This window comes from Heteronotia binoei, chromosome 17 (assembly GCF_032191835.1).
Source record: "Heteronotia binoei isolate CCM8104 ecotype False Entrance Well chromosome 17, APGP_CSIRO_Hbin_v1, whole genome shotgun sequence".
Classification (NCBI taxonomy): Eukaryota; Metazoa; Chordata; class Lepidosauria; order Squamata; family Gekkonidae; genus Heteronotia; species Heteronotia binoei.
The window spans coordinates 46,506,818-46,532,843 of record NC_083239.1 but is presented as its reverse complement, the minus strand read 5'-3'; the positions used below and the strand labels follow the sequence as shown (position 1 = coordinate 46,532,843).

Here is a 26,026-nt window from a genome sequence, read left to right as displayed (position 1 = left end):
AGTACTGCAGCTTTACCACACTTCGCCACGGGCCTCCTAGTCCTGAACCTAACCAGATAAAAAAGCCTTCTGAGTTTAGGTAGCCAAATGCTCTCTCTCTTTTTTATCACTTTAGTGTTTAATCTAGGAGAAAGTCAATTCTGAAACTTGGGGGAAGAAGATATTGGATTTATATCCCGCCCTCCACTCCGAAGAGTCTCAGAGCTGCTCACAATCTCCTTTACCTTCCTCACCCACAACGGACACCCTGTGAGGTGGGTGGGGCTAGAGAGGGCTCTCACAGCAGCTGTCCTTTCAAGGCCAACCTCTGCCAGGGCTATGGCTGACCCAAGGCCATTCCAGCAGGTGGAAGTGGAGGAGTGGGGAATCAAACCCAGTTCTCCCAGATAAGAGTCCGCACACTTAACCGCTACACCAAACTGGCTCTCCGTGGGGGTAAAGGAGATTGTGACTGCTCTGAGACTCTGAGGTTCAAAGTATAGGGTCAGATATAAATCCAATATCTTCTTCAATATCTTGGAGAGTCAGTTCGGTATAGTGGTTAAGTGTGCGGACTCTTATCTGGGAAAACCGGGTTTGATTCCCCACTCCTCCACTTGCACCTGCTAGCATGGCCTTGGGTCAGCCATAGCTCTGGCAGAGGTTGTCCTTGAAAGGGCAGCTGCTGTGAGAGCCCTTTCCAGCCCCACCCACCTCACAGGGTGTCTGTTGTGGGAGAGGAAGGTAAAGGAGATTGTGAGCCGCTCTGAGACTCTTCGGAGTGGAGGGTGGGATATAAATCCAATATCATCTTCTTCCTCTACTCATTTTACTGATCTCGGAAAGGCTGAGTCAACCTTGAGCCAGCCACCTGAACCCAGCTTCTGCCGGGATCGAACTCAGGTTGTGAGCAGAGAGCTTGGACTGCAGTACTGCAGCTTTGAACACATATATATGAACATACGAAGCTGCCTTCTACTGAATCAGACCCTCGGTCCATCAAAGTCAGCATTGTCTACTCAGACTGGCAGCGGCTCTCCAGGGTCTCAAGCTGAGGTTTTTCAAGCCTACTTGCCTGGACTCTTTTTAGTTGGAGATACCGGGGATTGAACCTGGGACCTTCTGCTTACCAAGCAGATGCTCTATCACTGAGCCACCATCCATTTACCACTCTGCACCACGGGCGCCTACATAAAAGCTCACACCCAGAATTAAACTATGCCGGCCTTAAATGATGCTGCTGAACTCACACTTTGTTCTACGGAGAGCGAAAGGCACTAAGAATTGGCTGAGGGGTTAAACTCTTGGCTCAAATTAAGCCCCAGCCGGCATTGATTGACCTGCAATGCCTCTGACATTTCAGAGCAGGGCAGCCCTTTGTCTCAAGGTTGAAATTTTGTCACTCAAAACCCATTCGGGGTCTGGACTCAACCTAACGTCCCTCGCTGCAACTGAAGCGCCTGCAGCCAGCTCTAGAAGAGTCCCGTGATAGTTACAAACAGTGCTTCCCCCCCCCACACACACACACAAAAAGAAAACAAACATTTCTAATCGAGATAATGAAAGACTTGTCATTCTCTAAGAGAAAAGGACACCAAGAAGGGCATACATGTGACAGGAAGCAAAGGAGGAGGAGGACTGTAGATTTATACCCCGCCCTTTTCTCTGAATCAGAGTTTCAGAGCGGCTCACAATCTCCTATATCTTCTCCCCTCACAACAGACACCCTGTGAGGTGGGTGGGGCTGAGAAGAAGTGGAAGAAGACTGCAGATTTATACCCCGCCCTTCTCTCTGAATCAGACTCAGAGCGGCTCACAATCTCCTATATCTTCTCCCCTCACAACAGACACCCTGTGAGGTGGGTGGGGCTGAGAAGAAGTGGAAGAAGACTGCAGATTTATACCCCGCCCTTCTCTCTGAAGCAGAGGCTCAGAGGGGCTCACAATCTCCTAGATCTTCTCCCCTCACAACAGACACCCTTTGAGGTGGGTGGGACTGAAAAGAAGTGGAAGAAGACTGCAGATTTATACCCCGCCCTTCTCTCTGAATCAGAGGCTCAGAGGGGCTCACAATCTCCTATATCTCCTCCCCCCACAACAGACACCCTGTGAAGTGGGTGGGGTTGAGAAGAAGTGGAAGAAGACTGCAGATTTATACTCCACTCTTCTCTCTGAATCAGAGACTCAGAGCGGCTCACAATCTCCTCTATCTTCTCCCTCCACAACAGACACCCTGTGGGGTAGGTGGGGCTGAGAGAGCTCTGACAGAAGCTGCTCTTTCGAGGACAGCTCCGCAACAGCTATGGCTGACCCAAGGCCGTTCCAGCAGCTGCAAGTGGAGGAGTGGGGAATCAAACCCAGTTATCCCAGGTAAGAGTCCGCACACTTCACCACTACACCCAATTGGCATTGTACCCCACTGAAGTCCTTGTCCTCCCCAGGCTCGACCCGCAAATCTCTCAGAATTTCCCAACCTGGAGCAGTTCCCATTATTCCCCTCCCCGCCATGTTACCTTCACAGCAACAATACCCAGCATGCTTTGAGCCAAACCAGATGAGATGCTGGGAGGGCCACAAACAGAACTCCCCGTATCCATTTAATTCACTTGTGTGTGTGAGTCTGATACAAACCAAAGAGCACAGGGCCAGCCCTGTGACTAGGCAAACTAGGTGATTGTCTCGGGTGCCAGCCTTCTGGGGGCGCTGAACTGGGCACCCCATGGCTTACAATCTCCTTTATCTTCTTCCCCCACAATAGACATCCTCTGAGATGGGTGGGGCTGAGAGAGCTCTGGCAGAAGCTGCCCTTTCAAGGACAACTCCTGCGATAGCGATGGCTGATTCAAGGCCATTCCAACAGCTGCAAGCGGAGGAGTGGGGAATCAAACCTGGTTCTCCCAGATAAGAGTCTGCCCTTTCAAGGACAACCTCTGCCAGAGCTATGGCTGACCCAAGGCCATTCCAGCAGCTGCAAGTGGAGGAGTGGGGAATCAAACCCGGTTCTCCCAGATAAGAGTCTGCCCTTTCAAGGACAACCTCTGCCAGAGCTCTGGCTGACCCAAGGCCATTCCAGCAGGTGCAACTGGAGGAGTGGGGAATCAAACCTGGTTCTCCCAGATAAGAGTCTGCCCTTTCAAGGACAACCTCTGCCAGAGCTGTGGCTGACCCAAGGCCATTCCAGCAGCTACAAATGGAGGAGTGGGGAATCAAACCCGGTTCTCCCAGATAAGAGTCTGCCCTTTCAAGGACAACCTCTGCCAGAGCTATGGCTGACCCAAGGCCATGCTAGCAGGTGCAAGTGGAGGAGTGGGGAATCAAACCCGGTTCTCCCAGATAAGAGTCTGCCCTTTCAAGGACAACCTCTGCCAGAGCTATGGCTGACCCAAGGCCATTCCAACAGCTGCAAGTGAGGAATCAAACCTGGTTCTCCCAGATAAGAGTCCACTCGCTTAACCACTGAACCAAACAGCACAGCAGTTAGAGCAACAGAGCCCTCTTGGGGACATCAGGGTTCACATCTACATTTGAATCCATCCCTTTCTTCCAAGAAACTCCAGAGAACATTGATAGTATTCTCCCCTCCTCTATTTTATCCTCACAGCCCCCCCCTGTGGGGTTTGACAGGCTGAAAGAGAGACTAGTCCATGGTCACCTAGGAAGCTGTATGGGAGAGCAGGGGGATCTGAACTCAGGCCTCACAGATCCTAGTGTAGAATCATAAAATCATAGGGTCGGAAGGGACCTCCAGGGTCATCTAGTCCAACCCCCTGCAAAGTGCAGGAACTTCACAAATCCCTCCCCCCTCCCCAGTGGCCCAGGTCACAACAAAAAGAAAAAGGAAAAAAAACTCTCCATGTAAAATGCAGTTTTAACTTGTTGTGAATAATAAGCATCAAAATACAAAATGAATATATCAGTACAGATCACCAAGTGAAAACCTCATACGTTACTCAGTGCTCCCGCTGTCCTTATGTGGCTGAAAGCTACTACATTACATTCAGTCCAGTATCAAAAATAGGTGGTCCAATGGAGAACTGGTCTGCTTTGCAAACCGTTTTGGATCTCAAATCCTCCTCCTACGGACCATTCTTATGAGTATTGTACAGTTTCCCAGGTCCAGTAGTGCCAAATGAATTCCTAGCTTTCTCTAATTAGCACGCATAATAGCAGGAACGCCCTAGTAGGTACTAATCTTATCAGCAATGCAGATGCATCCTAAAATTGCATTTTACACGGAGAGTTTTTTTCTTTTGCTTTAGCTTAGTCTCTCCTTCGTGGTCCCGTTTGCATTGTGACGAGGCCGTGCCCAGACGGCAAAACCCCTCCAGGATCCCTGGCCAAACTGGCCTGGAGAAAAATGTTGGATCGACCAAAGAGGCAATCAGAAGTCCCCTGGGCGTGTAAGAAAGCGCCACGGGAACTGAGCACTGATGCAGCCCTTCCGGCTCTCCCTCTCACGATCTGCCTAAGTTCACAGGATCTTCATTGCTGTCAGGTGGCCATCTAGCCTCTGTTTGAAAACCTCCAAGGAAGGAGAGCCCACCGCCTCCCGAGGAAGCCTGTTCCAATGAGGAACCCCTCTGTGACATTCTAGATATTAGTATTTTAAGGGAATTGCTCAATCAGTCTGCATACCCGTCATTTCAACTTGGTTACATGTTTTATATTATTACATATTTCCTGTAACTTTGCCGTGCAATAAACAAACACACCAGAACCTACATTTCTGTGTATCCGTCTAAGACACTTCTGGATGCATATATACGCCCAAGATCTCCACAAGTCGTTTTTTTTTAAAAAAAAGGCATTGCAGCAAGTGTGATTTAAAAGAGCAAACTAACCTTGGTCACCATAATTGTGTGTCCAAGAAGGTGGAGGGAGCGAACCTCATAAACATAAAGGGTGGGGCTCCGTGGCAGAACTTCTGCTCGGCATGCAGACGGTCCCAGATTCAATCCCTGGCATCTCCAGTCAAAAGGACCAGGCAGGAGGCGATGGGAAAGACCTCAGCCTGAGACCCTGGAAAACCATGAAGTGGGACTGTAGCTCAGTGGTAGAGCATTTGCCTGGCATGCAGAAGGTCCCAGATTAGATCTCTGGCATCTCCAGTTAAAAGGACCAGGCAGGAGGGGATGGGAAAGATCTCAACCTGAGACTCTGGAGGGCCAGGAAGTGGGGCTGTAGCTCAGTGGAAGAGCCTCTGCCTGGCATGCAGAAGGTCCCAGGTTCAATCCCCAGCATCTCCAGTTAAAAGGACCAGGCAGGAGAAACGGGAAATACCTCAGCCTGAGACCCTGGAGAGCCAGGAAGTGGGGCTGTAGCTCAGGGGTAGAGCCTCTGCTTGGCAGGCAGAAGGTCCCAAGTTCAATCCCCAGCATCTCCACTTAAAAGAACCAGGCAGGAGGGGATGGGAAAGATCTCAGCCTTGAGACCCTGGAGAGCCATGGAGTGGGGCTGTGGCTCAGTGGAAGAGCCTCTGCTTGGCAGGCAGAAGGTCCCAGGTTCAATCCCCAGCATCTCCACTTAAAGGAGATTGGTTTTATACCCTGCCCTTTGATACTTGAAGGAGTCTCAGAGTCACTCACCATCTGGCTTTCCCTTCCGCTCCCCACAACAGACACCCTGTGAGGTAGGAGGGGCTAAGAGAGCTCTGAAAAGAACTGCTCTTGAGAGAACAGCTCGGAGAGAACTTGTGACTGACCCAAGGTCACACCAACAGCTACATGTGGAAGAGGAGCGGGGAATCAAACCTGATTCTCCCAGATTAGAATCCACACTCCTAACCACTACACCAAACTGGCTCTCCAGACTAAGTAGCGGATGATGTAAGAGGCCTGCCCTCGAGAGTCAAATTCAGTATGGTGGGCTTTATGTGTCCACGTTTCAACACTCACCTGATCTATTAGCCAGCCCATCAACTCTAGGCACTTTGTGTCAGGGGAAGTTTCCCTCTGTTGTCTCTGCCATAATCACCATATTGCCATGGAGGCAGAGGAAGTAGCTAACTGGCTCAGGGCTAGCCCTCCTGACTTCACGGCAGAGCAGCATTTGAACTCGGGACTCCCGCTGCCATGCTGCGTGGCCTGGGGTTTGTGAACCCTGAGAAACCCCGAAGTAGCCCATCCTTGGAGAGGGAAAGAAAGCATAAGAGTGGAGCAGAGGCCCCCAAAGTGGTGTCGGGTCACTTTCATGGCACCTGCCGAGTATTTTTAGAAAGTGGGAGGGGGCAAGTGGGGCTTTTGCCCAGCGAGGCTTCTGATTGGCCGCTGGAGATCCGATGGACTGCGCAGACTTTGAAAAATGCTTTGGCAGCAACTGCCATCGCAGCGCTAAGATCTTCACCGTGTGAGTGCAAGGAAGCTGCGGCGGCCGTTTTGTGGTTAGCTGCGCCTCTCAAAGCAGCCATTTTGTGACTGCGCCCACCCCAATGCATCAGGATCCCAAAGGCACCTGCGGGCTGGAGAAGGCGGGGGACCCCCGCGGTCCAAGCAGAGGGAGCAAAACCAAGAGACCGGACAAGTGGTGGATGGTCGTTTATTGAAACTGACGTTCCCAGCTCCACAGGGGAGATGGAGGCGGTTCTCCCCTTGTGGATTCAGGGGTTATTCTCCCCCCCCCCCCACTTCCATAAAAGATCCTTTCGTTTCCATAACTTATAAACATGATTTACACATAAGTCTCTGGCCGCGCGGGGGGGACAGGAGGGCATGCAACTGAATTCCCCGCCATCAATATCTCTGCAGGGTCGGGGGGGCAGGCTAGCGTCTCTCAGTCGGGTCAAATGAAACTTCATGGGCAGCTTCACCGGGGGGGGGGGGGGGTTGGGGGGGGACAGAGAGGGAGGGAGAGGATCCAAGCAAAAACATACCTGACGAAGGGAGGGTGGGAAAAGAGGGAGGGGCAGCGATTTTGGTTGGACTCCCCCCCCCCCCCCCAAAAAAAATCGACATTGGGGCTCTGAACTTTTAAAAAACAGCAGGGGGAGAGGAACGGTTATGGGCCGGAGCCCTCCCTCCCAAGAACACGACCGGAAATGGGAACGGAGGTTGCAGGAGTGAAGGGTGACTAAAGCAGTAACAGTTACTCGAGACGTTTTCCGCAAAACCGTCCAAAAGATCGCGTGTCCCTTCTGGTTGTCCGAAGATGGAGAGGGAGAGGAGAAGAACTTGCTGAGGCTTGCATATTCGCTGTTATCTGACACAGTGCATTCGACAAAGGCTTAGGAAAGCAGCCCCCCCCCTTCCTTTTCTAGCTGCCGCTGCTAAACTCCTCCCGTGCTAAGCCCCACCCCCTTCCAGGCAGAACTGCCTTGCCACCTCTACGGCCATAGATCGTCCCCAGGAAAGAAAAGAAAATGCACTTCCCCCACTGCCAAAGCAATGCCACCCTCTAGTGGCGACAGAAGGTAGCACAGTTGCAGGTGTTGAACCGTACCGTGGGCAGAGAAGTCTGGCAGGGGACGGGGGCAAGGGACATGGGGAGACGCCCCTCGCCACGCCCCTGCTCGGATCCCTGCCTCCTCCAAGTTCCCTGAGAACCAGCTAGCTGCTCCTGCCGGGAGGGAAGGCGGGGAAGGGAATATTCCCGCAGCGCCCCCCTGCCCGATGTGTCCTGAGCCCGCTCCCTCCCGCACCCCTAGGGAGGCCGCTGCCGGCCAAACAAGGATGCGGGTGCCAAGTAAGGTGCGCTGAATCAGCAGGGGGAAGAGAGAGCGCGTGAAGGGAGGTGCGCGGGCTTAGCCGATGGTGAGGCCGAAGCCACACTGGAATTTGTTCTTGCGGTGGTTGAGGAAGGCCCCCATGGCCAGCGTGAGGGGTAGGGGGAGGAGCTTCTTCTCCAGCGCTGCCCCCACAATCCAGTTGCTGTCCACGGAGCCTGAAGAAGGGAAAGAGCAAAAAAAGGACACCGTCACGGGCACTACTCCCTCTAAGCGGTAAAGTCTTGCGAGCAAAGATTCTACTTCGTGAGCTCCTGGCATTCGAGTGGTGAGCTGCTGCGTTGATTAGTGTGCTCTGGGGCCCTCCTTCCTGAGCAAAGACAAAAAGGTGTGAGTTGGGAAGCTAAAAAGCTGTGAGCTAGCTCAAACCAACTCAGCTTAGCAGGGGTGGGGAACCTCTGTCCCGAGGGCCATATGTGGCCCCCGAGGTCACTTGGTGTAGTCCTCGCGGATTACTGGACAGATACATGTGGCAGCCCCTCTGGGGCCTGGCTGGCCAGCGAGGATCGTGGGGCCCAGCCGCGCTGTGCAGCAGCCTCACCAGGGCCAGGCAGGGATCACAGGGCCCAGATGTACTGTGCGGCAGCCTCCCTGGGGCCTGGCTGGCTGGCCAGAATTGCTGCAGGGCCTCGAAAAGTTACTGTCACAGTTCAGTTTGCACTTCATTATCCCAGAAGGTGTGGCCTAATATGCTAATATTAGGGGATGTGGTCTAATAAGCTACTTAGTCCTGCTGGGCTTTTTCTACAAAAAAACCCCTGGACCCATGCATTTGCCTAGGGCGGTGGGCTGTGTGTGTGTGTGTGTGCCAGATTAGGCTCTCCCCAAATGACTTTAAATAGAAAAACAATTATTTCCGTTAATTTTGCTGGCCTGAATCGTTCTCCCTCGGCGGAGCACTGTTTTTTAAGTTGATAATTTTTTATGGCCCGCGAATGATGTTATAAATATCCATACGGCCCTTGGCAGAAAAAAGGTTCCCCACCCCTGGCTTAGAGGGAACACTGGTCACAAGATAGAGAAAGGAGCAGGTGCTTATATCCATAAAACAAGAGGGGGGGGATCATTCGGCCCCTGGCAACCTGCATCACCCAAATTCTGGATGACGCAGGCGTGCCAGGAGCAGTGCCCAATGCCACCTGAAGTGGCATGCTCACATGGGGTCGGGGGGGGGGGGCTGAACACCCAAACCAAACCAAGTAGGGCGTTCAGGGAAGACTCCTTATCCGAACCTCAGTTCAGGGTTTGTGAATTGGCGAAAGTTCGCTTTGAACTTCAGCTCCGGTTCGGTTCTGTGCCCATCCCTATTACTTAGAATTTGGTTGATGCGCAACATTTATAGCCCGCTTTCCTGCCCTTTCAAGGGCCACCAAGGCTGCTAATGATTCACAGTGTGCAAAGACGAAATTTACACTTTAAGACGGTTAAAATCAACCCTCCCTGGCCAAACATTCAAACAATGAAGAAAGGAGTCTAATACATGAAAAAATTTAAGAACAGCAGTCAAAAGATTGGTTAGGAAGGAGGATCGCTGAGATATTGCTGAATGAAACAAGGTCTTCGCTCACTGGTGGGAGACGGCAACAGACAGGGACTGAGGATTCTTCCCGGGGAGAGAGTTCCAGAGCTTTGGTGCCACAACTGAAAAGGCCTTGTCCCAGGTTGCCACCTGCCTAATCTCAGAAGATGGGGGCACCTGAAATGACTGGAATGGTCAGGCAGGTTTATAGGGCACTAAATAGTCCTTCAGGTATGCTGGTTGCAAACCATACAGGGCTTTGAGAGACCATTTGGTGTAATGTGCGGACTCTTATCTGGGAGAACTGTGTTTGATTCCCTGCTCCTCCACTTACAGCTGCTGGAAAGGCTTAGGGTCAGCCATAGCTCTCGTAGTTGTCCTTGAAAGCGCGGCTGCTCGGAGAGCTCTCTCAGCCCCACCCACTTCACAGGGTGTCTCTTGTGTGGGGTAGAAGGTAAAGGAGATTGTAAGCCGCTCTGAGTCTCTGATTCAGAGAGAAGGGCGGGGTATAAATCTGCAGTCTCCTTCCTTCCTTCCTTCCTAGCCAGTATGGTGTAGTGGTTAAGTGTGCAGACTCTTATCTGGGAGAACCAGGTTTGATTCCCCGCTCCTCTACTTGCACCTGCTGGAATGGCCTTGGGTCAGCCATAGCTCTCGCAGGAGTTGACCTCGAAAGGGCAGCTGCTGGGAGAGCCCTCTCAGCCCCACCCACCTCACAGGGTGTCTGTTGTGGTGGAAGAAAATACAGGAGATTGTAAGCCACTCTGAGTCTCTGATTCAGAAAGAAGGAAAGGAAAAGTCCCCTGTGCAAGCACCAGCCATTTCCGACTCTTGGGTGACATTGCTTTCACAACATTTTCACGGCAGACTTTTTACGGGGTGGTTTGCCATTGCCTTCCCCAGTCATCTACGCTTCCCCCCCAGCAAGCTGGGAACTCATCTGACCGACTTCGGAAGGATGAAAGGCTGAGTCAACCTGGAGGCGACTACCTGAACCAGCTTCCGCTGGGATCGAACTCAGGTCGTGAGCAGAGCTTAGGACTGCAGTACTGCAGCTTTAACACTCTGCGCCACGGGGCTCTTTCAGAGAGAAGGGCGGGGTATAAATCTGCAGTCTCCTCCTCCTCCTCCTTGAAGCTCAAGACGAGCACCTTGAATCAGCGTAGCCCAGATTTCTCAAACAAGAGGAAAAGAACAGAAACTGCCCCCCCCCCCGCCACCATCAGCTCCCATCTCTACTCCTCGCCATTCGTACCCCTGGCTGAAAAACGAGGCGGAGTCTTCATACCTCTGAATAGCAAGTTGGCCTTCGGTAGATCTAGCTGGTAGCCGAACGTGACGCTCGTGTCCTGCATGCGAGTGCTGGCTTCGAATTCCACTCCCACCTGCAGCTGGGGGAACCGAGGGACAGGAGACGGATCAAGGGAAGTTCTGAGCTGTTGGATTGGAGGGGCTATTGGACTGATCCAACATGGCTCCTCTTACGTTCTTATGAAGCTTTCTGCCCTCCTCCAACGGCTCATGGAGCGCGGAGGAACTTCCAGCTTCCCCCCAAGCACCACTTGTTCCTCTCGCGGTTGCCCCACAAGCAACCCCCCCCCCACCTCCAACAGCTCGCGGAGCGCGGAGGAACTTCCAGCTTCCTCCCATGCACCACTTGTTTCTCTCGTGGTTGCCCCACAAGCAACCCCCCCCCTACCCCCTACCTGATCGCTGGCTTTATGGTAATACGTGGCGTGTGCTCCCGCTTGGCCTACCGTAAGGGTCCCAATCCAGTTAGGTGCTGCGGAGAGCCAGGAGAGAAAGAGAAGACCGCTCACTTCCAATTGTTGCACACAGCATCTGCGCCCAAGAGCTGAGTCCCCCCAGCCCAACTGAAGAGACTCAACAGCCGAAGTTCCGAGTGAGCTGATCCAGAGATTCCTTTATTACCACCCGCGGCAGGAGGAGAAAGCCATACTCTTTATCTATGCCACCATCCTTCCTGCGTTTTTCCCTCAAACCCATCTTTACCAACGTAGCATATTGATGCAATTTCAGAGAACAAAGCAGGTCTCGTTGATTGGTTACAAATCCTCTCTCTTAGCCTTTTGTGGTATCTCATTGGCTTAAAGAAACCCATCTCTACCAGGGTGAGGATTTCTTTGTTCTCTACTCCCAATCTCCCGTCTTCCTGGCATCTAGCATCCGCCTGGTTTCTGGTTTCGTTCCAGAGAATGTGTGGGTAAGTACAATCTCTACTGCGTGGGCGAGGTGGCTCATTTCAGACTAGGAGTTCCTTCCTTGAGGCAGGGAGAAAGGCTTCCCTTATCAAAGGGCGCTAACAGAACTTTGATAATGTTCTCGTGCTAGAGAAATGTGCGTTGAGATATGCAATGTGCCTCCTTTCATATATCTCAGGGGCGGCCAACGGTAGCTCTCCAGATGTTTTTCGCCTACAACTCCCATCAGCCCCAGCCAGCATGGCCAATGGCTGGGGCTGATGGGAGTTGTAGGCAAAAAAAACATCTGGAGAGCTACCGTTGGCCGCCCCTGATATACATTATGCTGAGCAAGGACTCTTAATAGAGTCCTATTGTCCGTTGTTCCCCAGGCCTGGAATAGAGAGAGAAAAGGCACTATATACTTTAAGGCAAGCCATACAAATATACTACTTTGAATGCAGCGGCTTTGTTGCAACTGTTAAGGCAGATTAGTGCAAATGAGTTCTATGATCAGGATTAGTGCAATTCTATTCGGCACTCTGTCCATGCTCTAATACAAATCTGAATCTGCGTCCTACACAATGTTCCCTCTAAGTTGCAGAGTCTCGTGAGCAAAAAATTCTACTTTATGAGCTACTCACATTAAAGTTGTGAGCTGCTGGCCTTAAAAGTTGTGAGCTACTGCTTAAATTAGGGTGCTCTAGACCAGGGGTGGCCAACGGTAGCTCTCCAGATGTTTTTTTCCCTACAATTCCCATCAGCCCCAGCCATTGGCCATTGGGCAGCAAGAGGGAAAGAAACGCCACCTGCAGAAGAGCTGCTTTGGGCGCATGCACGCTCCCTGCGCTTTCTCTGTTGCGGCTCCCGCCTGGCGGAACAGCCGGCCCCAAGAGGTCACGAACGCTCCCTTTCTCCAGGCCTTCCGCAAACTACACAAAACTGAACAATTCGAGAGGGATTTTCTGTACGGTAGAGATGTGAAGGCCCGGAAAAAAACTGGAAAAATTTAGGAAAAAAGTTTTCTTCCCGAAGCCCTTTTTGTTTTCTTCCGAAAAACTGGAAAAATTGAAAACAAGAAAAGGAAAACGACTAATTATGGAGTGTTTTATTTTAATATGATGAATAAAATATTCTAAGACAAGGCGTTCAAACAGTAAATGGTTCAGGAGATCGTCGCTCAGTTTGTTACAATTACAAATAAATATTTAAAAAGTAAATTCTGTTTGTAATAATTGTTTGGCTACACTGTATTTTTAATAAGCTAGCTGTGATAATTCCATGCCAAGTGAAATTGTCCATAGTCATATTTTATGTTCCTAAAGTAACAGAATGATTCTCAATCTGGAAAAGAAAAAAGTGCTAATGTAGCAATTTTTTCAAAAATTTGTTTTTTCCCCCAAGAAAAAACGGGTTTTTTTCTGAGCTTCAAGATTTCCATGAATTTTACATCTCTACTGTACAGGTCATCCGGTTGTGCTGCACAAAACCAGATAACTGATTCGGTAGAAGGCAGCTTCGTGTGTTCAGCTGTAAGGGAGGGGGCTGTGGTTCAGTGGTAGAGCATCTGCTTGGCATGCAAAAGGGTTCAATCCCCGGCATCTCCAGTTAAAAGGACCAGGCAGAAGGGGATGGGAAAGACCTCCGCCTGAGACCCTGGAGAGCCGGGAAGTGGGGTTGTGGCTCAGTGGTAGAGCCTCTGCTGGGCATGCAGAAAGTCCCAGGTTCAATCCCCGGCATCTCCCAGCAAAAGGACCAGGCAGGAGGTGATGGAGAAATCTCTGCCTGAGAGCCTGAAGAGCTGCTGCCAGTCTGAGTAGAGAAAACTGACCTTTGTGGACCAAGGGTCTGTTTCAGAATAAGGCAGCTCTGCTTGTTCAACTCAACAAGGCTTACTTCTAATAGCCTCGGCAAGGGCTTTTTTGGTAGGAAAAAACCAACAGGAACTCATTAGCATGTGAGGCCACACCCCCTGACACCAAGCCAGCCGGAACAGCGTTCCTGCTAAAAAAAAAAAAAAGGCCCTGGCCTTGGCCCTGTAAGGCCAGCTCTGGCGGAACATCTAACAAAGCACATGGTTTTCCTTAAAGACTTTAATCCAGGGGTGTCAGACTCATTTGTTATGAGGGCCGGGTCTGACACAAATGAGACCTTGTCGGGCTGAGCCATGTCAGGCCGGGCCGTGTGTGTACTTATTTAAGATTAGGTAGCAGAGATATAAACTTTACAAAGGACACAGACAAACACAAAGATTTTTTTTTAAACTTAAAACATGCTTAAAACATTAGCACTGATTGGTCCTAAAGGTGCTTTCTTTGTCTTTCTCCCAGGGGGTTCAGGGAACTGGGCAAAGGAAGCACTGGCTCATTCTTTCCTTCCCCAGGGGACCAAGAGAGAGGGAGCCTCAGCCAATAGAAGGAAGAGTGGCTTGGCTCAGTAGCTCTGCTGTGAGATAGATAGAGCCTGGCAAAACAAGCTCTCCCTCCCTTCCCTTCCTCCCCAAGGGAGGAGCCTCAGCCAATGGAGAAAATAGAGGCTTTGCTCTGTTAGCTCCTAAGCGATTGAGCAAGCCTTGAAAAGCAAGCAGTTATGCAGAAGGAAGCGAGAGAGAGGAAGAAGGAAGCAGATGACAGCCAGCTGCTTGGGGGTCTAATAGGAGCCCTCTGGGGGCCTGATTCGGCCCCTGGGCTGCAAGTTTGACACTCCTGCTTTAATCCTTTCCATCTGCTGTTTTTCACAAGCTTCTGAGCGTGAAGAATAAAAGGGAAGTGGGACGGGTACCTGTGTATTTCCCAGCCAGCGACATGACAGTTCCCTCCTCTCCTGGGCGCCGGTGGTATACCAGCTCCCCGCCCAGAGCCAGGCACGGCGTGATGCTCTGCAGATAATGCGCCACCAGGATCCCTGCGGAGTGGACAGAAAGAAGCCTGAGCTCTGCGCAGCTGGGACAATGCCATGTCGGACCACAAAGGACAGACCTCTGGACGGACAGGTGACCCAGCTCAGAGGTCGGCCAGTGGGGAAGGCAGAGCAAATGTGGGGGTGAGCGAGATTGGCAAGAGCCCTCCCGCTTACCTGAGCCTACTAAAATATCGGGGTTCCCTAGCGTGACCGCAGCAGTGAAGTCTGCGCCCCGGTATTCGCCGTCCACTTGCCAGTTCACGAATTTCGACTGCTGCGTCTGGGACAGGTTGGGGGAGAGAAGACAAGAAGAACGTTCAAGCTGAAGTGAGCAGGGACTACTAAGCCTTTTCAAACGCCAAACCTGGAGGCAACATCAGTGTATATTGTGATGTGATAGAAATAAGTGTTCTGAGTTTTTCAATCATAGTAAGTGTGTATATCTTTAAGATACTGTCTGTAGACATTTAACACGGAAGGGCTGCTTTCTTTCCCAGTCAGCCTCCAGATGGCAGAGCTCTCTTGGAGAACATGGCTGCTTTGAAGGGTGGACTCTAGGGCGTTAGTAGCATGCTGAGGCCCCTTCCCTCCCTCTCCTGGATCCACCCCCAAAGTCTCCAGGTATTTTTCAGAATGGACCTGGCAACTCTAGCTCAGCATCTACCTTAAAATGCTTCTTGAATTATAATTGTCATAGTAAAACTTTACTCCCATCATACTTTTTCAATTACTTTTCTCCTATGTGGCCATAGTTTCCACCGGTCTGCTTTACATGTTTTGGTTATTTCCCCCCCTTTTTTTTGGTGGAGAAAAATATTCAGTAAAATTCTTACTGGGGGTTTAGAACAGTGCCGCCCAGAAGCAAGTATTTGGGGGTGGGGGGGGGGGGGGAGGGGAGAAGGAAGGAAGGAAGGAAGGAAGGAAGGAAGGAAGGAAGGAAGGAAGAAAGAAAGAAGAAAGAAAGAAAGAAAGAAAGAAAGAAAGAAAGAAAGAAAGAAAGAAAGAAAGAAGAAAGAGAAGAGAGAGAGAGAGAGAGAGAGAGAGAGAGAGAGAGAGAGAGAGAGAGAGAGAGAGAGAGAGAGAAGAAAGAAAGAAAGAAGAAAGAAAGAAAGAAAGAAAGAAAGAAAGAAAGAAAGAAAGAAAGAAAGAAAGAAAGAAAGAAAGAAAGAAAGAAAGAAAGAAAGAGAAAATGTAGAGGTTCCGTAGCACTGCTCCAGTGAGCTCCTGCCCAAAATGCAGCCTGCCGTTCAATACCTGGAAGGCCACCTTGGAGCGAACTTTGTTTGTGATCTGGTGGATGATCTGTGCATTCAAGCTGCCGCTGTTATCCATGTCACCCACAAGCACTGGGAAGGCCTGGAGGAGAGAAGGGGAGACACGGCCAAGATGAGCCAAGCGCCGGGCTGCTGAACAGGTGCCAAAACAGCATTTCCCACCTCCGGACGTACCTCTGTGGGGCTCAGCTGCTTTGTCCCAACGTAGGTCACCCCGAAGTGGTAATTTGGAGTCCCCGACCATACTGAGCGCTACTGTGTGATTGACCTGCAGGAGGCAAAGAGGACAAGAGAGCGGCAAGGGTCACAGATGGACGGCGGAAATGTGGCTCATTGATAACCGTCCGCCTGCTCACCTAGGGCGAGTAAGGATCGCCCCCCAGGCAACCAGACAGCAAAGTCTTCCCTTTTTATTGAAATTTTTATACCTGTTACAGACATATTTATAAGCAGACCCCTAAGCAATACATCAGATTGCACAGTAATGAAATGCAATACCAATAAAGGAGAATCGATACCACATATCTAATTTCATAATCTATATCAGGGGTGGTCACATGCGGCTCTTTCACACATATTGTGTGGCTCTCGAAGCCCCACAGCCCCATCAGCTGCCTTGGAGAAGGCATTTGTCTCTTGAAATCAATTCTCCAAGCCAAGCCAGCCAGCAGCTTGAAGAATACATTTAAAGTTGGTTTATTTCTACCTCTCCCTCCCCCAATCTTCCTTCCTTCCCTCCCTCAAACATCTGACGTTCATGCCTTGTGGCTCTCAAACATATGACATTTATTTTATGGGGCTCTTGCATTAAGCAAGTTCGGCCACCCCTGACAAATGTTATAGGTCAGCTATAAAGGGCAGCTTCTGGGAGAGCTCTCTCAGCCCACCCACCTCACAAGGTGTCTGTTATGGGGGAGGAAGGGAAAGGAGATTGTGAGCAGCTCTGAGACTCTGAGATTAGGAGTGGAGGGCGGGATAGAAATCCAGTATCTTCTTTAAAAAAAAAAAAAAGTTAAAAGATTTTAAATCTTTTTGAACCCCCTTCAAGCTGCCACAAATAATCCAATATAACGGATCGCACTGCAACAAAAAGAACTTGACCGAACTTTCTACCCCCATCGACAGACTCCATCAGAAGCACCTCCACCAGCAGAAGCTCATTTTGCACGAAACACTCAAGAAGTCTCGTTTTGCTAGGCTCTGGGTATCAGCCCTCGCCCTGGTTTGGCAGTTGCTGTTACTGTCGTCTCTCTTGTCGATTCGGACGTTGCGTTTATTTTTTCATAAGGGATACTTCACCATATATATTGTACTCTGAGCCATGAACCAAAACGTACCTTCATACATCCGGAGTCACCATCGTTTTTGAGCCTGTGGACACCTTTGAAATTCTGACACAGCACAGTGAGCACACGTGGGAAATGACTACTGGAGGAGGAGCCAAAAAATGTCTACCGCAAATGGGCGGGGCAGCTTATCTTCACCCACACGGTGCGGAGCTGCCAGTTTGGTGTAGCGGTTAAGTGTGCGGACTCTGATCTGGGAGAACCGGGTTTGATTCCCCACTCCTCCACTTGCACCTGCTGGAATGGCTTGAGTCAGCCATAGCTCTCGCAGTGCTGTCCTTGAAAGGGCAGCTTCTGGGAGAGCTCTCTCAGCCCCACCCACCTCACAAGGTGTCTGTTATGGGGGAGGAAGGTAAAGGAGATTGTGAGCAGCTCTGAGACTCTGAGATTAGGAGTGGAGGGCGGGATATAAATCCAGTATCATCATCTTTTAAAAAAAATCTGCACAGCCAATCAAACCCCCGGCAGCCAATTTCGTAGTCTTGCTGGGCAAAAGCCCTGCCTGGCACTTGATAGGTGCCAGGAAAGGGGTTGGCAGGCACCCCGTTGGGGACCCCAGATACACACCGCGCAACCAAGCAAGCAAAAGACAAATGGACAAGGGCCCGACGTTGCCTTTACCTGGAAGTGATTGCTGAGACCTTTGTTCACCGTCAGCTTCACCCCCTCCATCTGGATGGGGAATAATTCTGAAATGGAGTGAAATGAAAGGGAGAAAAGTGAGGCTGATGCACCCTTCCAAGTTTTATCCCGGGAAGCCTCCAGAGACCTCCAGAGAGCCAGTTTGGTGTAGTGGTTAAGTGTGCGGACTCTTATCTGGGAAAAACCGGGTTTGATTCCTCACTCCTCAGCTTGCAGCTGCTGGAATGGCCTTGAGTTAGACATAGCTCTCGCAGGAGTTGTCCTTGAAAGGGCAGCTTCTGTCAGAGCTCTCTCAGCCACAGCTACATCACAGGGTTTGATTCCCCCACTCCTCCACTTGCAGCTGCTGGAATGGCCTTGGGTCAGCCATAGCTCTGGCAGAGGTTGTCCTTGAAAGGGCAGACTCTTATCTGGGAGAATCGGGTATGATTCCCCACTCCTCCACTTGCAGCTTCTGGAATGGCCTTGGGTCAGCCATAGCTCTGGCAGAGTTGTCCTTGAAAGGGCAGCTGTTGTGAGAGCCCTCTCAGCCCCACCCACCTCACAGGGTGTCTGTTGTGGGGGAGGAAGGTAAAGGAGATTGTGAGCTGCTCTGAGACTCTGATTCAGAGAGAAGGGTGGGGTATAAATCCCGGAGAAAGGGGGAGCAAAGCAAGGAGACGGTAAGTTTGCGCGTCTGTCGGAAACCCGGGTTCAAATCCTCATCCCCATGGTAGACTTGGGAATAATGTTCCCTCTAAGCTGAGTTAGTGAGAGCTAGCTTGCAGGTTTTTAGCCTCCGGCTCACACGTTTTTGCCTTAACTGAGGAAAAATGGCCCCAGAGGCAAACTAATTGATGCAGCTCACAATTTTAATACCAGTTGCTCACAGAGTAGGATTTTTGCTCACAAGACTCAACAGCTTAGAGTGGGGGTGGCCAAACTGTGGCTTGGGAGCCACATGCGGCTCTTTCACACGTATTGTGCGGTTCTCCAAGCCCCCTGGCCACCCCGTCAGCCAGCTTGGAGGAGACATTTCTCTCTTTAAATCACTTCTCCAAGCCAAGCCAGTCAGCAGCTTGGGAAATGAATTTAAAGTTAAAGTTGCTTTCTCCCCTCCTTCCCTTGTGGCTCTCAGACATCTAACGTTCATGTCTTGCAGCTCTCAGACTTCTGATGTTTATTCTATGTGGCTCTTATGTTAAGTAAGTTCGGACACCCCCGGCTTAGAGGGACAGTGGGTCAGTGGTAGAGCATCTGCTTGGCATGCAGAAGGTCCCAGGTTCAATCCCTGGCATCTCCAGTTAAAAGGACCAGGCAGGAGGGGATGGGAAAGACTCAGCCTTGAGACTCTGGAGAGCCATGAAGTGGGGCTATAGCTCAGTGGTAGAGCCTCTGCTTGGCATGGAGAAGGTCCCAGGTTCAATCCCTGGCACCTCCAACTAAAAAGGGTTCAGGCAAGTAGGCATGAAAACCCTCAGCCGGAGACCCTAGAGAGCTGCTGCCAGTCTGAGTAGACAATACAGACTTTGATGGACCAAGGAGGGTCTGATTCAGTAGAAGGCAGCTTCATATGCTCACAGAGGGAGTATTGCTTGGGAGTCCTTGGGGAAGTCGCTTTCCTTACTTCTGCTTATCGTGCCTTCTAGGCGTGATTCACGTATAAACCCATTCTCTGTTGTTACAGGAGCAAACCTGGGGAATCCATGGGCTCACTGGCTCCTTCCCCACCCAGCAGGCCTAAATGAGCACTGCTTTGGCAAACTGCATCTTATCCAGACCACGGCTCGTTCACTGAGAACCGCAATAAAGCTACTAAGGGGCCACTGGTGCTCATGCCACAGTGCTCCTGTGAAGGTAAAGTAACAGAACCTCACTGATGCGATTTTAAGCAAGGAAGAAGCACAAAACTTAAATCAAGGGTGTCAGACATGCAGTTTGGGGGCCAAACCAGGCCCCTGGAGGGATTCTATCAGGCCCCTGAGCAACTGGCTGTCATGTGCTTCCTTCTCCCTCTCTCTTGCGTCCTTTTGCATCACAGCTTGTTTTTCTAGGCTTGCACAATTGCATAGGAGCTACAGAGCAAAAACCTCTATTTTCTCCACTGGCTGAGGCTCCTCCATTGGGGAGGAACATCTTGCTTTGCTAGGCTCTCTCAAATGCACAGCAGAGCTACTGAGCCAAGTCTCTCTTCCTTCTATTGGCTGAGGCTCCCCCCTCCCAAGTCCCCTGGGAAAGGAAGTAAGTAAGTAAGTAAGTAAATTTATTTTTGTATCCCGCCCTCCCCCGCCAAAGGCAGGCTCAGGGCGGCTCACAGACAAGGAAAGGAAGGAAAGAGCCAGAGCTTACTTTGCCAAGTTACCTGGATCTCTTGCGAGAAATACAAAGAAAGCATCTTTAAGACCTATGAATGCTAACGTTTTAAGCATATTTAAAGTTTTTTTAAAAAAAATAAATTTACATTTGTCTGTGTTCTTTATAAAAATTTGTATCTCTGCTACCTAATCTTAAATAGGTACACACATGGCTCGGTCGAACAAGGTCTCTTTTATGTCAGATCTGGCCCTCATAACAACTGAGTTCGACACCCCTGCTTTAAAAGGTGCTCCAGAACAAATTCCGTACAGTTCAAGGCATTTCAGCCCAAAGGGATCTTTTTTCAAGGGCAAGATGTGCCACCAGCGTAGCCCACTTTTAGCAAACAGCTCCATCAAAAGATCAACTCGCCAGCTAGTTTCAAAGCAACCCTGAGGTTTTTGACTCCCCCCATCTCCGTGGCTTCACGGTGTGATCCTTTTCTCTGTCATCGACTCTGCATTTCCCCCCCCCCCCAACAATTCCGAATCCCCGCTTTTCCAGATCTGGAGCAGAAGCCCCTGCCCCCTTCGCTGGGGGGAGCTTTTACCTTTGCATTTGCGATGGCATTCCTCGAATGTGCCCGGGTTGGGAAGCTGGTCACATTTCTCTTCTGCGGCACGATCTTGCGGTGGGGGGGGAACCAGCCCGCTGACGGGGGGCATGGTGAAGCCGGGCGGCACCGACACCAAGCCAGAGCCCGGCCCTGGCACTGTAGAAGGGGGCGCCGGGGAGCTGGCGGCCAGGACGTTACCCATGGCGAGGAACTAGGAAAGAAAGCGCGAGAAATTAAACTTTCACTGCGTGGTTGGTTTGCCCAGAGACACCTCGGTTCCACTGGAAAGGACAGTATTCAGGGGTGGGCTACACCCTTTTTTTGTAGCAGGAACTCCTTTGCATATTAGGCCACACCTCCTGATGTAGCCAATCCTTATGGAGCTGACAGTAGGCCCTGTACTAAAAACCCTGTAAGCTCCAGGAGGATTGGCTACATCAGGAGGGGGTGTGGCCTGATATGCAAAGGAGTTCCTGCTACAATAAAAGCCCTGGCTGTACGAGATTCCACATTACTCTAAATGTCTCACAAAGTTAACTGGATACATTACTAGGGACTGTGGTCTATCCCAGGGGTGGCCAACGGTAGCTCGCCAGATTTTTTTTTTTGCCTACAACTCCCATCAGTCCCAGCCATTGGCCATGCTGGCTGGGGCTGATGGGAGTTGTAGGCAAAAAAAAAGAGCTATCCTTGGCCATCCCTGGTCTATCCTACTGTACATAGTTACTGAAGCTAGCAGCCTACTATGCAATGTTTGCATCATTTAATATGTCATGCCGGAACATAAGAGAAGCCGTGTTGGATCAGGCCAATGGCCCATCCAGTCCAACACTCTGGGTCACACAGAGGCCAAAAAACCCAAGTGCCATCAGGAGATCCACCAGTGGGGCTAGAAGCCCTCCCACTGTGCCCCCCCAAGCACCAAGAGTACAGAGCATCACTGCCCCAGACAGAGAGTTCCATCTATACCCTGTGGCTAATAGCCACTCATGGACCTCTGCTCTACATAACAGAAGCCATATTGGATCAGGCCAATGGCCCATAGAGTCCAACACTCTGTGTTACACAGCGGCCAAAAAAACCCCCCATACCCAAGTGCCATCAAGAGGTCCACCAGAGAGGCCAGAACTCCAGAAGCCCTCCCACCGTAGCCCCCCAAGTATCAAGGATGCAGAGCATCCCTGCCCCAGATAAGAGTGTTCCATCAAGATCTTGTGGCTACAGCCACTGACGGACCTCATAAGGTTAATACTCCTGCTTTGCTTCAGTTCTTCTTTTAGCCTTCTGTCTCGTTCTACAACCCTCACCCAACACCCTCACCTTTTGACAGATTTGGCTCACTCTGTGTAATCCACCCTGTGTCCCAGAAAGAAAGACATACTGTTTAAAAATGTAATTTTTTTTTAAAGTGTTTTGTTTTGTTTTACAAATGTGTTTTTAGACTCAGTCTCGGACAGGGGCGGCCAAACTTGCTTAACGTAAGAGCCACACAGAATAAACATCAGATGTTTGAGAGCCACGAGACCTGAACGTCAGACGTTTGAGAGCCACAAAACATGAACATCGGATGTTCAAGAGGAGGGAGGGAGGGGAGGGAGGGAGAGAGAGGTGGAAAGAAAGCAACTTTAAATGCACCCTCCAAGCCGTCGTCTGGCTAGGCTTGGAGAACTGATTTAAAGAGACAAATGCTTTCTCCAAGCTAGCCGATGGGGCAGTGGGGGCTTCAAGAGCCACACAATATGTGTGAAAGAGCCACGTGTGCCTCTTGAATCTCAGTTTGGCCACCTCTGGTCTAAGACAATATCCAGCAGCCATGTAGGGAACACCAACACCAAACTGATGTATCTCAACAGGAAGTTAGCAGATGCCAATTTTTTGGCACGACCACCAGCGAAGGGGGCTTTGGGGCTCTTAATGGCTCCTACCCTGAGAAACCTGTTGGTCTCAAAACACTGCCGGACTGGAACGGAGCTCTCTCCTCTTTGAAACTGACCCAAACCAAGCCTTTCCTTTCTGCACAGCGAGAAAAGGTTGCAGCCAGACACTCTCAGGTGTCAGTTCAGCCTCAGGCCATGTTCTCCAATAATCAGGGCTTTTTTTGCAGCAGGGACTCCTTTGCCTATTAGGCCATATCCCCCTGACGTAGCGAATCCTCCTGGAGCTTACAGCAGGCCCTGTACGAAAAGCCCTGTAAGCTCTTGGGAGGATTGGCCGCAGCAGGGGTGTGTGGCCTAATAGGCAAAGGAGTCCCTGCTACAAAAAAAAAGGCCTGCCAATAATGCAACGCAGTGGGAGGAAAGCGTGTCCATCTTTGAATCCAGGAGCACAGACAGCTGCTCAATGCTACCAGCTAGTTACCTCGGACAGGCCCGGGGAGAGTTGCAGACAAGCACACGGTCATGTCTGCCACAGACCATTAAGATCAACGCTGGCTATTCTGACAGGCAACAGCTCTCTGGTGTCTTAGGTAGGGACCCTTCCCCATCACTTACAACCACATCTTTCTAAACAAAGATGAACCTGCGTGCAAAGTGGATGCTCTCCTGCTGAGCCATGGCCCTACAATCAAACGTGGGACTATTCCAGTCCTATTATATTGCTTATCGGTTCAGAAGAAAGCTGTATTGGCCTGCAGTAGAAGAACTAGAGTCAAGCCCAGCAGAGTCAAACCAAAAAGATTCCCAGGGCAGAAGCTTCCCAGCACCAAAACTCCCTTCACCAGGCCACTTATCCAGGTATCTGATGAAGACAGAACTGGTTTTGGGAAGCAGACGTGCCTGAAATCTTGATGGTGTTTAAGGTGCCCCAGGAGACAAATGTTGCTTATCAGGCGTTTTAGGAATGCCAGCCTCCAGATCCCCTGGAATTATCACTCCTTTCCAGGCTACAAAGATCAGTTCCCCATGGATCAAGAAGAAGAATTGCAGATTTATACCCTGCCCTTCTCCCTGAATCAGAGACTCCGAGCGGCTTACAATCTCCTACTCCCCCTGCAACAGACACCCTGTGAGGTGGGTGGGGCTGAGAGGGCTCTCCCAGAAGCTGCCCTTTCAAGGACAACCTCTGCCAGAGCTATGACTGACCCAAGGCCATTCCGGCAGCCGCAAGTGGAGGAGTGGGGACTCAAGGCCTGTTCTCCCAGATAAAGAGTCCGCACACTTCACCACTACACCAAACTGGCTCTCTGTTTTGGAGGTTGGACTCTGTGGCATCATATGAACATAGGAAGCTGCGTTATACTGAATCAGACCCTCGGTCCATCAAAGTCAGTCTTGACTACTCAGACTGGCAGCGGCTCTCCAGGGTCTCAAGCTGAGGTTTTTCACGCCTACTCGCCTGGACCCTTTTCGTTGGAGATGCCGGGGACTGAACCTGGGACCTTCTGCTTCCCAAGCAGATGCTCTACCACTGAGCCACCGTCCCTCCCCTAATATCATACCCACTGAGGTCCCTGATCTCCCCAGGCTCCACTTCCGAATCTCCAGGAGTTTCCCTATCTGGAGCTGGCAATCCTCAATATTGTCCCATTGACTAACCCCACACAATCCTTTTCAGAATGAAAAGCTGACCGTATGCCAATCGAATGAGGAAAAACCCACTCCTGACTCTGCGGGGTGAATAGCAGCACGGGCACCTGTATTGGTCTGAAGCAGGGGTGGCCAAACTTGCTTAACGCAAGAGCCACGTAGAATAAACGTCCGATGTTTGAGAGGGAGGAAAAAGGAAGGGAGGGAAGAGGTAGAAAGACTGGGGGAGGTAGAGGTAGAAAGAAAGCAACTTTAACTTTAAACACATTCTCCAAGCCACGCAATGTTTGTGAAAAGAGCGACATGTGGCTCCCGAGGCACAGTTTGGCCACCCCTGATCTGAAGCAACAGAACAAAGTTGGAGCCCAGTGGCACCTTTTCCAACGCAACAAACGTAATCTAAGCAAAACCGGATGCTCTTTCCATTTGTTAATTGTACCACTTTGGCATAGATTCTGACTTGGTACTATTTCACTTGCTTAAATCACTTCCCACCAGCTATATCTAACTCTACTCACTGCACCCCATTTCATGGTCTGATGAAGTGTGCATGCATGCACACGAAAGCTTGAGTCCTGAATAAAGCAGGGAAAGGGTATCCCGTCACTCCCTGCAATCAACCAGAGAGATCCTTTTCTGAGCCAGTTTGGTGTAGTGGTTAAATGCGCGGACGCTTATCTGGGAGAACCGGGTTTGATTCCCCACTCCTCCACTTGCAGCTGCTGGAATGGCCTTGGGTCAGCTACAGCTCTGGCAGAGGTTGTCCTTGAAAAAGCAGCTGCTGTGAGAGCCCCTCTCAGCCCCACCCACCTCGCAGGGTGTCTGTTGTGGGGGAAGGAAGATATAGGAGATTGTAAGCCGCTGAGTCCCTGATTCAGAGAGAAGGGCGGGGTATAAATCTTCTTCTACTGCTCTTTTGCATGCTTCATTACCCCGCACCAGCTATATGCAACTCTGCTCACTACACCCTATTTCATTGTCTGATGGAAGCACACGAGAGCTTGCATCCTGAATAAAGCAGGGAAAGGGTCTCTTCCCCACAATCAACCAAAGAGATCGTTTTCGTGGGAGATGAACCCCGCCCACCCCCAGGATCCCAAAGAACCTGGAGACTCGTGAAATGCCCAATGCAGCTCTGCCCGCATGCACAGCCTGGCGGCTGACACTGACCACCCACCAATGGCTGGGCCTGGTGCAACGCAGGGGGGCCCTGTTTCTGATCCACTACAGCTGTGGTCACGCGGCGTGGCCTGTCCAGGGGTGGCCCCCGCTGCCCCTCCCCCCACCCGTCAATCAAGGATCCCGCCCTCGCGCCCCTTATGGGGTCCTCCCCCATTCCTAGCCCCCCATGCCCGGCCCGCTTCGCGACTCACGCGGTGCTGGTGGCGGCGGCAGCGAGGGCAGGAGCCGGGAGACACCCCAACCCGCCTGCTCCGAGGCCCCGCCCCCCGCTCCACACCATTGGACGGATCGATCCGAGGTTCCGCCCCCTATATGTTCACTCCGCCACGCTACTGGCGGACGTCCTCCTTAGCCGCGCCCCTTGGCCCAGGCCGTGCAGTCCTCATGGGTGAAAGGCTGGTTGCACGTCCCACCGCTCCCGCCCCCCTCCGCCGGGAAGGATTCCTATTGGCCCGCTCGTCTTTGTAAAATCCCGATTGGGTGAGTTGCGCAATCAATCTAGCCTCCCTCGTTCGCGATTGGCTATCGGGCAGAACGCTCCGCCGTGTTGTCATTGGTCGCTTTCCAGGAGAGGCGGGGACGCCACCCGCTGGTTGGCTGGTTTCTCAATGAAGGGGCGGGGCGTGGCGCGGAGGAAGCAAGGTCAGGTGCGGAGAGCGGACGCAAGGTCAGACGGCGCTAGGGAGCCCGGCGTGCACCGCGGCGACCAGCGAGTCGGTTTCCAGAGCGGTTTCCGGAAGCAAGAGCGAAAACGAAACTGCGCGTCGCCATCTTGAGGGGAAAGACTGGATTTGGCGCCTCCGATGGTTTCCATAGCAACCGGCCTTGGCTTCCCCTTCAAAGCTTCA

General features: G+C 51.2%; 1 protein-coding gene across 1 annotated transcript; it reads right to left on the bottom strand.

Moving 5' to 3' along the window:
- Positions 1-7,629: 7,629 nt before the first annotated feature.
- Positions 7,630-25,483, bottom strand: TOMM40 (translocase of outer mitochondrial membrane 40). The gene is given in 11 exon segments (XM_060257613.1): positions 7,630-7,854; positions 10,504-10,606; positions 10,922-10,998; positions 14,198-14,320; positions 14,492-14,597; positions 15,572-15,673; positions 15,766-15,819; positions 15,821-15,859; positions 17,559-17,626; positions 20,464-20,680; positions 25,370-25,483. Coding segments are annotated over 10 exon segments (1,020 nt in total). The 5' UTR covers positions 20,672-20,680; positions 25,370-25,483; the 3' UTR covers positions 7,630-7,714.
- Between the last annotated feature and the right edge of the window lie 543 nt (positions 25,484-26,026).